Source organism: Artemia franciscana, chromosome 7 (genome assembly GCF_032884065.1).
Source record: "Artemia franciscana chromosome 7, ASM3288406v1, whole genome shotgun sequence".
NCBI lineage: Eukaryota > Metazoa > Arthropoda > Branchiopoda > Anostraca > Artemiidae > Artemia > Artemia franciscana.
In genome coordinates, this window is record NC_088869.1 from 23,732,815 (window position 1) to 23,749,547 (window position 16,733).

General features: G+C 36.6%; 1 protein-coding gene across 2 annotated transcripts in view; it reads left to right on the forward strand.

The window, feature by feature from the left end:
- The window catches only part of LOC136029022 (uncharacterized), a 30,222-nt gene extending 17,164 nt beyond the window's left edge, over positions 1 to 13,058 (forward strand). For both annotated transcript variants that reach the window (XM_065707040.1, XM_065707039.1), the window contains exon 3: positions 11,855 to 13,058. In XM_065707040.1, the coding sequence (XP_065563112.1) occupies positions 11,855 to 12,836 (982 nt within the window). In that variant the 3' untranslated portion in view covers positions 12,837 to 13,058. The remainder of the gene's footprint in view (positions 1 to 11,854) is intronic.
- The last annotated feature ends 3,675 nt before the right edge of the window (positions 13,059 to 16,733 follow it).

Here is a 16,733-nt window from a genome sequence, read left to right on the forward strand (position 1 = left end):
ATGGGAAACAATGGTAATTGCAAACATATTTGTATATATTTTAAAAAGGGATTACAACAATTCAAAAGCAATAAAAAATTAAATAAAGAATTTGAAGCTTAGTAGACATTCGGTGTGATAGATTAGACTTGATTTAATAACCAAATATCAAACTACAGTTCGTTACCACGAACTGTAGGAAGGAGCGACCCGGCTCAATAGTAACAGGAACTCTAAAAAATGAAATTTTGATACCAATAGTTACATCAGAAGAATCGTATTTAAAGGCTGATTTTAAATATATAAGTGTCATCTAGTTTCGTTTTACCCATCAAAAGTTACGAGCCTGAGAAAATTTGCCTTATTTTGGAAAATAGGGGAAAACACCCCCAAAAAGTTTTACAATCTTAACAAAAATCTCACCATCAGATTCAGCCTATAAGAGAACCCTATTATAGAAGTTTCAAGCTCCGATCTACAAAAATGCGGAATTTTGCATTTTTATGGCACTTGGTATTAACCAAGTGACATATAGCAATCGCAAATTCTGTCGGTCTGTTGGTCTGTCGGTCCCGGTTTTGCTACTTTAGGCACTTCCAGGTAAGCTAGGACGATCAAATTTGGCAGACATCTCAGGGACCGGACCAGATTAAATTAGAAAGAGTCGTTTTCCCGATTTGACCATCTGGGGAGAGTGGGGGCCCGTTAATTCGGAAAAAATAGAAAAATTGAAGTATTTTTAACTTACGAACAGTTAATCAGATCTTAGATCTGTCACAAGTCCTAGATACATGATTGACATAGACGGAACGAATCCACTCTCTTTGGGGTAGTTGGGGGGGGGTTAATTCTGAAAAATTAGAAAAAATGAGGTATTTTTAACTTACGAACAGGTGATTTGATCTCAATGAAATTTGATATTTAGAAGGATATCGTGTCTCAAAGCTCTTATTTTAAATCCCGATCGAATCTGGTGACATTGGGGGAAGTTTGGGGTGGGGGAGCCTAAAATAATGGAAAACGCTTAGATTGGTGGGATCGGGATGAAACTTGGTGGGAAAAATAAGCAGAAGTCTTAGATACGTGATTTACATAATTGGAACGGATCCGCTCTGTTTGGGGCGGGGGTTAATTCAGAAAATTTAGAAAAAATGACGTATTTTTAACTTACGAAGGAGTGATCGGATCTTCATGAAACTTCATATTTAGAAGGATCTCGTAACTCGGATCTCTTGTTTTAAATCTCAACCGGATCCAGCTTGGTGGGGGGACGTTGGAGGAACCAGAAATCTTAGAAAATACTTAATGCGGTGAGATCAGGATGAAACTGGATGGGAAGAATAAAAACCTGTCTAAGATACGTGACTTACATAACCGGACCGAATCTGCTCTCTTTGGTGGATTTGGAGGGGGGGGGGTAATTTATAAAATTGAGGTATTTGTAACTAACGAAAGGGTGACCAGATCTTAATGAAATTTGATATTTAGAAGGATCTTGCGCTTTAAAGCTCTAATCTTAAATTCCGACCAGATCCTGTGACATTGGGGGGAGTTGAAGGGGAAAACCGGAATTCTTGGAAAACATGAAAATTGGGGTATTTTTATCTTACGAGTAGGTGATCAGATTTTAATGAAATTTGATATTTAGAAGGAATTCATGTCTCAGAGCTCTTATTTCAAATCCCGACCAGATCTTTGACATTGGGGGGAGTTGGAGAGGGAAATCTTGGAAAACACTTGGAGTGGAGGAGTCGGGATGAAGCTTTGTGGATAGAATAAGCAAATGTCCTTGATGCGTGATTGACGGAACCGTACTGGATTCACTCTCTTTGGGGGAGTTGGGAGCAGGGGTTCAGTGATTTGGCGAGTCAGGTGCTTCTGGACGTGTTAGGACGATGAAAATCGATAAGTGTGTCAGGGATCTGCACAAATTGACTTGATAAAGTCGTTTATCCAGATTCGACCATCTGAGGGGCTAAGGGGAGAGGAAAAATTAGAAAAAATTAGGTATTTATAACTTACGAGTGGGTGATCGAATCTTAATGAATTTTTATACTTAGAAAGACATCGTGACTCAGAGCTCTTATTTTAAATCCTGACCGGCAGTAAGCCTCTTATTTTCCTTTTAAAGAAGAAAGATCATGGATGCGGGTTTAATTGTTTTTATGGTACTTGGCATTAACCAAGTGACACATAACAATCGTAAATTCTGTCGGTCTGTCTGTCGGTCCCGGTTTTGCTATTTTAGGCACTTCCAGGTAAGCTAGGATGATGAAATTCGGCAGGCGGACCAGATAAAATTAGAAATAGTTCCTTTCCCGATTTGACCATCTGGGGGAGAGTGGGGGGCCGGTTAATCCGGAAAAATAGAAAAAATGAAGTATTTTTAACTTACGAACGGTTGATCAGATCTTAATGAAAGTTGATGTTTGGAAGGATATCGTGTCTCAGAGCTCTTATTTTAAATCCCGACCAGATCTGGTGACATTGGGGGGGAGTTGGGAGGGAGAAACCTAAAATCTTGGAAAACACTTAGAGTGAAGGGATCGTGATAAAATTTGGTGGGAAAAATAAGCATAAGTCCTAGATACATGATTTACCTAACCGAAATGGATCTGCTCTCTTTGGGTTAGTTGGGGGAGGGGTTAATGCTGAAAAATTAGGAAAAATGAGGTATTTTTAACCAACGAACGGTTGATCAGATCTTAATGGAAGTCCTAGATACATGACTGACCTAACTGGAACGGATCCGCTCTCTTTGGGGTAGTTGGGGGGGGGGGTAATTCTGAAAAATTTAAAAAAAATGAGGCATTTAAACTTACGAACGGGTGATCGAATCTCAATGAAATTTGATCTTTAGAAGGATATAGATTGGAGGGATCGGGATGAATCTTGGTGGGAAATGAAGCAGAAGTCTTAGATACGTGATTGACATAATTGGAACGGACCCGATCTATTGGGGGGGGGAGGGTTAATTCTGAAAAATTAGAAAAAGACGTATTTTTAACTTACGAAGGAGTAATCGGATCTTCATGAAACTTCATATTTAGAAGGACCTTGTAACTCAGATCCCTTATTTTAAATCTCAACTGGATCCAGCGTCATGGAGGGGGCAGTTGGGGGGGGGGCGGAAATCCTGGAAAATACTTAAAAAGGACAGATTAAGATGAAACTGGATGGGAAGAATAAAAACTTGTCTAAGATACGTGACTGACGTAACCAGACTGGATTTATTCTCTTTGGTGGAGTTGGGGGGGGGGGGGGGTAATTCGGAAAATGAGGTATTTGTAATTTACGAACGGGTCACCAGATCTTAATGAAATTGGATATTTAGAAGGATCTTGTGCTTTAAAGCTCTAATTTTAATTTCCGACCAGATCCTGTGACACTGGGGGGAGTTTGAGGGGGAAACCGGAATTCTTGGAAAACGTGAAAATTAGGGTATTTTTATCTTACGAATAGGAGATCAGATCCTTATGAAATTGGATATATATATAGAAGGATCTTATGTCTCAGATGCTCCATTTTCGACTCGAATTGGATCCGGGGACATAGGGGATTGGAGGAGGGAAACAGAAATCTTGGAAAATGTTTGAAGTGGATATATTGGGATGAAACTTGATGGGAAGAATAAGCACAAGTTCTAGATACGTTATTGACATAATTGGAACGGACCCGTTCTCTTTGGAGGAGCTGGGGGGGGTGTTAATTTGGAAAAATTAGAAAAATTGAGGTATTTTTAACTTAAGAACGGGTGACCGGATCTTAATGAAATTTGATATTTAGAAGGAATTCATGTTTCAGAGCTCTTATTTCAAATCTCGACCAGATCTGTTGACATTGGGGGGAGCTGAAGGGGGAAATCTTGGAAAACACTTGGAGTGCAGGAATCGGGATGAAGCTTGGTGGATAGAATTAGCAAATGGTCCTTGATACGTGATTGACGTAACCGTACTGGGTTCGCTCTCTTTAGGAGAGTTGAGGGGAGGGGTTCAGCAATTTGGCGAGTTTGGTGCTTCTGGACGTGCTAGGACGATGAAAACTGTTAGTCATGTCAGGGAGCTGCACAAATTGACTTGATAATGTCGTTTTCCCAAATTCGACCATCTGGGGGGCTAAAGGTAGAGGAAAAATTAGACTTACTTATAACTTATAACTTACGAGGGGGCGATTGGATCTTAATGAATTTTGATATTTAGAAGGACATCGTGACTCAGAGCTCTTATTTTAAATCCTGACCGGCATTAAGCCTCTGATTTTCCTTTTAAATCGATCAATTGATTCTTATAATTTTGTTAGAGCTCGTACCATATGAGCTCTTGGCTCTTAGCTCTTCTTGCCTCGTCTCAAGTGCCATATTAGCTCTTAACTCTTGATTTGTTTTTCCCCAGGGATGATCGTATCGACTCAGCGGTCCTAGAATGTCGCGAGAGGCCTCATTATAACGAAAATGAAAAGTTCTAGTGTCCTTTTTAAGTGACCAAAAAAATTGGAGGGCACGTAGGCCCCCTCCCACACTCATTTTTTTTCAAAGTCTTCGTATCAAAATTTTGAGATAGCCATTTTACTCACCGTAGTCGAAAAACTTAACAACTATGTCTTCGGGGACGACTTACTCCCCTACAGTCCCCGTGGGAGGGGCTGCAAGTTACAAACTTTGACCAGTGTTTACATATAGTAATGGTTATTTGGAAGTGTACAGACGTTTTCAGGGGGATTGTTTGTTTAAGGGGGAGAAGTTGAGGGGGGTTCGTGAAAGGATCTTTCGATGGAGGAATTTTTCATGGGGGGAAGATAATTTCAATGAAGGGGGGGCAGGATTTTCTAGCATTATTTAAAAAAACAATGAAAAAATTAATATGAAAAGTTTTTCAACTGAAAGTAAGGAGCAGCAATAAAACTTAAAAAGAACAGAAATTATTACGCATATAAGGTGTTCACCTCCTCGTAATACATCGCTAAAGTATTTTTAAGTAATTTAAACTATTTATTTTACGGTCTTTGTGATTCAGGGGTCATTCTTAAGGAGTTGGGACAAAATTTAAGCTTTAGTGTAAAGAGCGAGGTATTGATGAGGTGGTGAACCCCCTCATATACGTAATAAAAACATACGAATATAGAAGTTCGTTACGTAAGTTAATTTGTAAGTTACATATATTTTTTACTAATGAAAACGTTCGTAAAAAAATTAAAAGTTCTTGTTACCTTTTTACGTAATCAAAAAATTGAAGGGCAACTAGGCCTCCTCCCCCGTTCCTTTTTTCTCAAAATCTTCCGCTTAAAACTATGAGAAAGCCATTTAGCCAAACAAAAATAAATGAATATGCAAATTTTGTTTTAATTATTTATGTGCTGAGAGCCGACATCAAAACATAAATTAATTCAAAAACGTTCAGAAATTAATTTAAAGGTCATTTTTACCTGAAAGTAAGAAGCGACATTAAAACTTAAAACGAGCAGAACTTACTCCGTATATGAAAGGGTCTTTTCCTCGTCAACGCCCTGCTTTTTACGCTAAAGTTTTTTTCTGTTTTAAGGAACAGAGTTAAGAGAAATAGTCAAACTTTAGTGTAAAGAGAGGGGTGTTGAGGAGGTAAAGCCCCTTTCATATACGGAGTAATTTCTGTTCGTTTTATGTTTTAATGTCGCTTCTTACTTTCAGGTATTTTTTTTTACTTAATCTTTGAAAAGATCATTATGAAAAGACATTAAATTTGTTAAAGAACACAAAACTGGTAATTGCAAAAATACTTGTATATATTTTAATAAGGGATTAAAACAATTCAAAAACCTTAAAAAAGAAAGCCAAAATCTTGAAGCTTAGTAGACAATCGGTGTTAGAAATAGGACTTGCTCCAATAATTAAATATTATTGAAAAGTAACAGTATGAAAAGACATATGAGCATAAAAAACTGATCTAAAGGTAGACCCAAAAACGAAAATTTACAAGCGTTATAAATAATAATTCGTTGAAAGAAAAAGAAATTTTTCTCACCGCCTGAACAATTAACAATTCTACAACATAGACCGTCATTTAAAACCAGACCAATAAGGGCAGTTAAAGCAAAGGGCATTGGCAAATTGTCTGATATAATGAAAATCTAAAATGAAAAAAGAAAGAAAAATGAAGTTAGAAGATAAGCGACCGTGGAGTCAAAACTTACTAAGATTGAAAATGACAATTATGATAATTGGATTTTGAATATTGAGATAGATAAAGTCATTAATGTTTACAATGCCTTCGTTTAAAAAATAACGTCCTGGCGAAATGTATTTCAAAATGGCAAAGACAAGCCGGGGCAGAAGTCGAAGTTCGACATTTTATAAAAGCTCCAAAGTGTGAAATAGCTTTAAATAGCGATATTAGAGTTTATAAGGACGATAGCCAAGAGCCTAAGAATGCATCAGGCTCTGTTAAAAAAATAAAGGTTCGGTGTTAAAACTAGACTAATCAGGGTAGCTAAAGCAAATGACATTGCAAATTATCTGAAATAAGGAAAATCTAAAATGAAGAACAAAGAAAAATTGCTTGAAAGATAAGCGATAGCGGAGTCAAAACTTACAAAAATTTAAATAATTGTTATCCCTTAACTGACAGGGTGAAAAAAGTTACATTACCTCAGGGTAGAGTCTGCTGGACCCTAGGTTTAAAAATTTAGGAAAAATCTGTTTTGAATTTATTCCGATTTCGCTTATAAAAAATTTAGATGTATCAGTTAGAGACGCTAAAACTTAAAAACCATCCCACTATTCGCATTGGGGGCATAGGAACTTTGTAGGCTCCTAAAACACAAGTTTTTTTTTGGCGCGAACTGCAGATATACTTAGAATTTCTGTTCTTGCTTCAGGGGCAAATGATAGAAAAGCCATTTTGGTCATTGGATCCTGAAGAAGACTCCTGGGTTTTCCTATCAAAATCCCGTAAGGTTTTCAATCAAATCATGAAGTTCACGCGGGATCTTTTGGAGGGATGCTCTGATCCTAATTTGCGGGTTCAGGAGGGATCGTTATAACTCTATCAGCATTTTTCTTCGGGTCAAGTCTTTATCTTGAGGTGATGAGTAGCTGAAAACGACGTTGGCATTGACTCCAACTATTTCCATAATGACATTGCACATCACCCGGGCCATCTTCCCGCGTGGTGGCTAATCGAGTAAGTAGAGGACTTTTGATCGAAAGAGTCTTCTCCACTTTCTTTTGCATTGCACGTTATGATGGTCACTGGCTTAGTAGCCTTTTGGTCAATAACTGCTGGAGAGTCCATCGACGAAGCAAAAATAACTGCCTTGTTTTTCAACGGAAGATACGACATCAGAGTCAGATGGTCTCCAAGTCCAAAGATTGACAGGTTGGGTTCCCTAGTAGGAGTAGCGAGGAAAGGAGGTGTGATTTCTCTTTTGTTCTTTTATGGGTCATTTCAAAAGGTCTGAGCGTTTTATTGAGGTGAACCAATAAAATAATCTATGGACATGAAACAGCTGTCAGATGTGATGTTGGGATTCACAAGGGTCATGAAAGTTGGTTTCGGATTTCAATCATTGGAGTTTCCTTTCGAGTGTAGAAAAAGACTCAAAAGGTATTTGGCAGATAGAATCTCTTCGAAATTGCTAAGCATTGACTCTCAATCCTATACTTATTCAGTTTAGAATTTGTTCATCTTGAGATTGCGGTTTCCTTTAAGTACAACAAGAATTTCATCAATCGTCAAGTACTCGCCTGGTGAGTCATTTGCTTTGCAGCTGGCGATGAAAAGGCCAAAAATTTATGTGATGGGAGCCAGAGGCCCAACTATTTTGCGACGTATGTGCCTATAATTTAGCCTAAGACAATTTTCAAGATACTAGAATCACTTCAGACTCATCATAGCACGGTAAATGTCCCATCCAGCCTCGTCAGTTGCAAAGAGACCTGCACAATCCTCAATTCCCCAACTTAAGTATTCCAGAAAGACACAGAAAGCATAAAAAGGTTTGCATGTCTATGACGTCGACTGATGCGAAGGGTTTTTGCTTATCTACAATGCTTAAGTTATAACGGAGGTTTTACACGTCAGTCTTGGTATTGATGTGAAGGACAAGCTTCTCTAGGATCTCGGTTGTGATGAAAAGGTCCCAAGCCTCTTCATGGGTCTTGGGCTCTGCTCCCTCGCGTGACCTTTGAGACCGGGAAAGTGTGTTACTAGATTAAAAGCTCGCTCGTGGCCTCTGTGTGGCTCAGAATTATTCTTCTTTGTTTGCCTGTCTTTCTGAATGAAGAAGGACTTGTTGCTATTGTTCCTCAGTTGCCTTTGTCAAATCCACTTAGGAAGAGGAATATTTTTCTCATCGTGATCTGATTGTCTCTTTACGTCCTGTTCGTCATATTCCTCGCTTTTACTGCATAAAGAACTGTCATTACTGACATAAAAGCTCTTGTAGACGAAGCCCACGCTGTTTGTTAGGTCTTCATCTCGTCCTTTAGAACGTTGAAAATATCCTCCTATGTAAGAAATCTTCGGTTTGTTCGTGGCTCCACTTCAGCTCGTCAATTGCTCCGTAGAAGACCAGATTCTAGCTACAGTTTATCTTTTCCAGCGCTAAAACCGATGGAAAACTGGAATTATCCAAAGAAAAAAACTAAAAAGGGTGCATTAAAAATAAAATCTCTTCCTCTCGAATTTAAGAAACTTCAATAAATTGAATTGAACGTAATTGGTCACTAAAAATCTTGCAAAAATTATACTTGGTTTCTCTACTAGGCCACGCAACTGTTACACAAACTGCAGGGTGGGATCTGTCAGACCCCAGAGCCCTGTATCTACGCACCTGTAAGTGGTTTTGGGATGTTCTCTCGCCAAAAATGAGAACTCAACTGGTCCGAAGAATACACAGCATCCTACATTAACCCAGTTTTACAAGATGGACAAAAAGCTGAGCACTGGGGTGTGAGAGTCCCCACACTGCCAATCAAGGGTCATGATCATTGGATTCCGGATTTTCGAATGGATAACATTATTAATACTTACCATGCCTTTGTCTTAAAAAAATTTCGGCAATATGTATTTCATAATAAAAAAAGACAAGCTAGAGTAAAAGTTGAAGTTCACCATTTTATAAAAGCTCCTAGCGATGAAACAGCTACAAATAACAACATTAGAGTTTATAAGGACGTTATTCAAAAACCTGATACTGCATCAGCATCTCTTAAAAACAAAGATTCGATTTTACGCTTTATAATGACAAAAAAGAAGTCAAGGGAAAAGTTAAAAGTCCAATAGCAAAACAAACGTAATTTTACAAAAGCATTTTCAGAAGATCTATAATGCCTACAGGACAAAATAACGTCCCAAAATAAACAAACTGGAGCATCAAACGATAGAAGATCAAGAGGAAGACCAGATGAATGTAAATTCAAGGATGAAAATGAACAACCTAGTTAAAAGTTGAGGTACTACAGCTTGAATACTTTCAACTATTGTAATTTTTCACTGTTGCTGATCTATTAACTACACTTTCTTTTTTTCTAGCTGTCATATATCTTCTAACCCCAAGTTGCCTTGTTTTTCATTTTATTTTTGATCCGTTCTGACCTACAGATTTATATTCTACAGATTTGAAAACACTTTTTATTTTAATAGTTCACGATTCTTGTTTTTGAAATTCAAATAGCGAAACTATTGATTTTTCAAAAGATTCCCAATTTTCGTAAGAATTTCAGGTTGCTAACCTTTTGAATTTTCTGGATTTTATAACTAAGCCTTTCAAATTGCAAGAATAATGTCTTTTTTATTTCAGTGTTCTCATGCCAATTTTCTGCAATAAGAAGCTTCAATTAGTGTCACTCCAATCTCGTTTAAATTAACCTCTTTAAAAGCTATTTTAAGAACGCTCGTTTAGAGGGCAGTAGATGAATCGAGTCACCTTTTTCTAATTTTATCCCAGAATTGCCACTGTTTCCTGTTTTGATCGTACATATTCTCAATCTTTGTCAATGAAAATCATGGATATTCGATTTTTGTTATACAGATTTCAAATATTCTCATTTTTGTCACAAGTTATCCAACATTTTCAATTTTTGTCCAGCCTTAGGTATTTTTACTGAAAAAAACTGATTGAAATTAACATTTTTTAGAAAGGCACTGAACTTCTGGAAATGAAATAAAATAAACTAAATAATAATGTCATAATTTAATTGTTAAAATTGAGCCCAAGTAAATCTTACGGGGTTATAGTTGAGAAAAAATTAGGGGTAGAGTCCTTGGGAGAGAGAATTGAGGTGAAGAAATATCAAAGAACCCATAAATATATGTTGTTTTCACCAACAAAAAGCACAATTTTCTGTGCTTTTGTCCAGCCTGTGGGGCAAATTATCATTTATTTCTGATTAGAGTGAAAAGAAAGAAATTGAAAAACTAAAATTCTTTAAATGCAAATATAATTAAAAACAGAGTAAAAAGAAAAAAGAAGATAATCAGCCTTTTTGTAAGGGGGTGGGGTGTTGGTGGCTGGTAATCATAAAGAAAATCTGACAAGAAGTGCCTAGAATTCCATATTCCAGAGGTCTGTATTCCCCTGGAAATCTGTATTCATCCCGATTGAATAAAAACAACGTGACAATATCTCCCTCCAATTCACATGAATTGGTATTAATAAAAAAGAAATAAATATGAGCATCAATACTAGTATGTACAAGATGGTGGGAAGGGTGCGGCCTCCGAGTAAAATAAAACTTAGTTTTCTCGACATCCTTTAACCCTTAAAGGGACAATCTTGCATCATGGAAAAAAATCCTACTTAGGGTAAAATAGCAGGGATTTTAGTGATGGTATCAGGTGGGTTATTGCAGCTGCATTACGCCTAATAGCTATACATAGAATATTTGATCAGAAGTATTATAGTTCTATGACTAGTGCCGTTGCATGTGATTGTTATTTATTTGCCGATGCGGTCGGAAGCATTGAAAACTGTAGCATTTTGCCATGTGAAGTGAACTGTAATGCAGCATCTTAGTGTATAGTTAATGGTACATTACTACTGTAATAATCAGTAGGGTTAGCAACCCTGAGGGCAAAATGATGATCTGGTGGAGTGTTTGAGCTGATATCAGGGGCTTTCTACGTTAGTCAAAAGAATTTTTGGGTTATCAGTTGCTACTTCTAGAGGGCTTAAAAACTTCGTTACGGAATATGTGTTTATTCAAATAAAGTGTCAGCTTCTAAGTTCAAATGTATAATTCTGAATGTGGTGTAGCGAAGATTGTGTGTGCTTGTATATTTGATCTTTAGGGTTTTTACGCATAGGGCCATTTTTAATTGGCTTCCAATGCACATTTGCAAATCCCTTTTTATCTATAATAATAATGAATCTTAAAAGGTTATTGATAACATTTTACCCCTTTTCGAGTCTCAATTCAAATGTTTTAGGCTTTCTGTTTTGGCAAGCTCAAGCGAAATCACTTAGTATTTAAGCTTGTGATGCTGACGTCAAGTCTCAGCCAATTACGCAGCAGCTGATTTTTTTCATTTGTGTTCCAAAATTTGTTTGGTACGTATTAAAGTTGTTAAAGTTATTTGTAAGAGAATTCGATGTCTTATCATCTCTACTGAGCCATCACAGTGAATTTGTCATGTTTCATAGCGCTGACTGGATTCATGCAATTTCTTTCCCAAAAAGTAGAGTCTGGTACTGAGCCAAGAATGTTTTTTTTACAAAAAGAATAAACCAATCGGTATTTTCTATTTGAATCGTTTTATATATAAAAACATTTATTTATGTTAAAATAATACTTCGCGATAACGATTAGGCATATGTTAGCTATGACATACTTTTAGCAACTGTAACAGCATCATTATAAAGACTGTGACCACTAATATATATTGAAATAAGTTATTTTTAGTTTTCAGGTCCCGTCATATTCTTCTGACTATGGATATTATCCCTTTCTAGCCACTCAGAGACCTAATCAAGTTAAATTTGCAACAACAAGAAAAACTTTGGTTGACATATCTGGAATTAGGAGTATTTTGTCAGCATTGCAATCTTTAGTCTCCAGCACAGATTCTTCCACGGTAGCCAAAACAACCCTGCAGCCTCTAACCACTAAAATTAGAAGGCAAAGGCCGAATAAAAACAAGGTAAAAAGTATAAATTCAAGCAAACTGGACAGTGGACATACTACGTTCATTCTGTACTCAAGTGCTGGTAAACAAGGAAGCAACCCTAAAGAAACTCTTGGGTCTATTTTATCCTTTTTGGCCCAAAAAGCTCAGGAACAACAAAACCAATCAAATCAAGATATTGGAATAGATTCTTATGTAAAAACTTTGCAATATCCTAATGGAGGAAATATTGGACAAGAAATTACAGATAATCCTCTGCAAATGCTTTTACAGCAATTTACAATTAATCCAATTTTGCAAACACCTCCCCAAACACTAGAAAGAAGAACAAGTTCGAACTTAGAGCAAGACTACTTGTATGACTATATTTTTCCTGGAGAAGATGAATATTATGAAGGCAGTGATGAAACTGTGACATCTAGTCTCGAAAGGCAGGCATCCTCCACTACAACAACCGCGACAACTACAACAACTACACCAGTGCCGACGACACTACCACCCCTAGTGCCTATGAGTACAACTCCATTTTCAATTGGGAAATATATAAGAGATTCAGCTTCACCAGCAATACGATTTGGACTAGTATCTATTGCTGTGGGTACTATTCCTTTTTGGCTACCATTTTTTGCTGGAAGAAAAAGAAGATCCCAAAATTCTGCCTTTGACAGTTATGAAACAATTATCAAAGACATCGATGCACGAACGGAATTTTTTACGAATATACTTAAGACTATTAAAGAAAAAGAGAAAAGCTTTTAGACAGTAAAATATTACTGCAAATATTTTCAATAGAAAATAAAATAAAAATTGGATGCAAAGGCATATAGGCCATGAAACAATCTTATCACATGATCTATTATACGATTGTAAACTTCTCAGTGATAGTCATTGTAGTGAAAGATTCTCAGTGAAAGTCATCATATATTTTACACAATTTGTTTATTTATTTGTTAAATTATCAAGATTAAATTGTATTACATACTTTAACTATACATATTTGACGGTGATATTGCTATTATCTCCTCTCTCAGCCCTTGAAGACTGTTATGTGACTACAAAAAACAAATGGCTAACAATTTCAAAGTCTTCACTATCCGATTGTTTTTGATCTAACAGTAGTAATAGCGAAAGTTATTGCAAGATTATAGTTTAAAATGAACAGACACAGACATGGACCCAAATGATTATGGTGGTTTTATATTGCTTTACCGACAACATCTTGACTGGAACAAAAAAAAGTTTTTAGGTAACTGCAAGTATTTTATTTGTCGTTTGTCATTCAAAACAGTAGGAATGTAAAAGTTTTAGTTGAAAGCAAAATAAATCCAGTACTGAGCCATTGCAAAATCTATGTCCCATTCAGACGGTAATTGTACTTGAGTAATCGATGTTTTGTGCACCATAGCTCATTGTGCGTATAGATTAAAAAATGTTTTTTTTGTATAAACGATTGTTTCAGAATACCAATGGAGGTTTCATCGTCTCATCACCTAGACTAGACATTAAATCCTATATATTCCGTCCCACAAAATAATCTACTGGCCTCCATCCCAACGTCTGGTGTGCAACAACGCATATCTTGACTTTTATTGGATTAGTTACAAAAACCAATTTTGAAAAGGGAGTTTTCAAAGACAAGTAAAAATCAAACAGTTCGTGGTAATGAACTGAAGTAAGGAGCGACCCGGCTCTATAGTAACTAAAACTCTAAAAAACGGAATTTTGATACCAATTGTTACATCAAAAGAATTTAATTTTAATGCTGATTTTCAAGATATAAGTTTCATCAAAATTAGTCTTACCCATCAAAAGTTACGAGCCTGAAGAAAATTTGCTTCATTTTAGAAAATAGGCGGAAACACCCCCTAAAAGTCATAGAATTTTAACGAAAATCACACTATCAGATTCAACGTATGAGAGAACCCTATTGTAGAAGTTTTAAGCTCCTATCTGCAAAAATGTGGAATTTCGCATTTTTTGCCAGCAGACAGATCACGGATGCGTGTTTATTTGTTTTTTTGTTTTTTTGTTGGATGGTTGGCCCCCAGCCCCCCCCCCATTACACTTCCTGGCTGAAGGGCCATGAAACGGAGATCAGCACCGCCGGTTTGGACTTTAAAGGTCTAGTGCCGTCTTATTTACTTACTTACTTGTTTTTTTTGTTTTTTTTTGTTTTTTTTTTCAGGGGTGATCGTATCGACTCAGTGGTCCTAGAATGTCGCTAGAAGGCTCATTCTAACGGAAATTCAAAGTTCTAGTGCCCTTTTTAAATGACCAAAAATTGGAGGGTATCTAGGCCCTCTCCCAGGCTCATTTTCCCCCATTGCCACCGGATCATAACAGGTTTTACGATGACGCTAGAAAATTAGCCTACGGCAAAAAAGTCAACCTTGGAACAGAGACAGATAGATTTTTTTTCGACGGTAGTCGATAGCTCCTGATGAGCTGATCAAAGTATACGTCATCCATTTTTTGGCAGAAAAATTTCTTCATGAGATGTACCTGTTTGAAAGTTTAAAGGGGTTGACAACTTCAGTATTAAGGTGCACACTGAAACCAAAAATAGGCCGATACCAATTGTGAGACATACAGGGGAGTTTTAAGCAACTGTCAGCTGTTAGATCATAATCATCTTCGACTATGAGGGGCTCGCAACTTTTGCTAGTTGGTGTGCCTATTATTTGTTTCTGGTGTATTTGATGGTAAGACCAATTTGGTTCCAGCGGGTAAGACATGTAGGAGACTTGTTTATTTTAAGATCATTAACAACTTCAGTGTTTAATTGAAGCGAGTAAACAAAACCTAAGTATTGCTCTTACAACACTTTACTCGGCGAAGCCGAACAAACGTTGCCGCAGCATTTCACGTTGCCCGTGCAACGTAGATCTAGTTTTATACTTTTCTTAAACTAACAGCTTTTTCCCGTGAGCTGTGTCAGATTATTATGGAAAAGAATAAAAGAGATTAGAGTTGGCTTGGTATTTATCTGATAATTAAGGCAGGGGGCGAAGTAATAAAATTTAGAGAGGGGATTATATTAAGCTATGGAAATATATTTATCTGATCATTAGAGCCAGTGGTCCAACAGTGCCTTTCAACGGCCTTTTCTATCAACGAATGTTAATATAAAAGTTTTTTAAGCTTTATTTGTTTGACCTGATCGATTTGAGGCTTGATAAAATTATTTACTGTGATATATAATTGGGCAACAGCCATTATGAAGGCGGGTCGGTAGATCTTTGTTTAGATGAACAAGACTATGGTTGGAACCTGAAAAATTGTGTTTATATTCTTAAAATCGGGTTGCTAGGGAAAAAACACGACAAAGCCAAAGTATTGCTCTCGCAACACAATTTGACTAGACAGTGACTCATTCAGGGAAGACTAGACGGTCATACAAAAACGTGGTTAGATAAGGTTAAACTTGTATCGAAAATCCAATCATCCGAAGGACATTTCCAATGTCAGATTTTTACCTCCCAGAGGCATTCAATAGGTTATAAGAGCATAATCCTACAATTCGTAATTTAATTAGGTTGTCTTTTACGTAGGCTGTGCAGTGTAAGCCTTAGTACTACTCTAGTTCCCACTTTTACCTTCTATAATGGTGGCAGTGATTGAACCCACGGTTTTTAAGATACAGGCTAATTCATCCTATAAAAACAGCCTATGTAATTAAGCAATATTCACAAAACTCAACACTATACCAATTACTTTAAAATTTTGAGAGCTAAGAAAAGCCTAAGAATAAGGTGGTGTTTTCGGCCAAATTGAAGATCCAGTAGGAATAGCCTAAAAAGGAGTAAATTACCCAAGAATAGGGTAAGCAGACGGAGAAAATTGATTGTTTGATAACACATAGAGACTGCTGTGGACGACTCACGAGTTTTTTTAGACTAAAAAAAGTGAAATTTTTCATATGTGTCATAAATGCTAGAGAATTGAAAAAAGACAAGAAAAGTAACATATCTTCAAGGTAAGTGCTTCGTTAATTTAAATAGGTGGTATAGCCCACTATTTGGTATATTCTTCAGGCTGGAGATTACTGTTGGTGAATTAAGGTTACCAAGGAAGGTGTGAAGCCTCTCCCTTTACCCTTAGCAAAAGCCTATCAGTTTTGAAGTAACAATTCTGGCAGTTTTAGTAAGAAGCTGCTGATTAAGCCTGAAAAATTGATATCTTTTGCCCAAACTGGCGAAAATGGGTGATTTGATCCAGGGGTGATGTGATTAACTACTACTAAAGTAGTTATTAAAGTTATAAAAGCTACTACAAACATAATTTTGGCTATTTCCCTTAAAGCTGGTAATAGATATAGAACCAAATTTTGTTCATTATCAATTACAGACGACAAAATTGATATGTTATATTTAAAGCAAAGTTGCCTTAGCGTGCACATACTGTCTTTTCAAAAAAGAACAACAAGATAGCAACCTTTTGGATGAAATATGGAGCAGTTTTTGAGAAAAAATAAACAGTTATTGCTTGTTTATAAAAATAATATTAAGTAAGGAGCGAGCCGGTTCAATAGTAATCGAAACTCTAAAAATGGAATTTTGACACATTAAAAGAATTCGATTTTTATGATGTTTTTAAATATATACGTTTAATTAAGTGGTTAACCCATTAAAGGCTACGAGCCTGAAAAAAATTTCC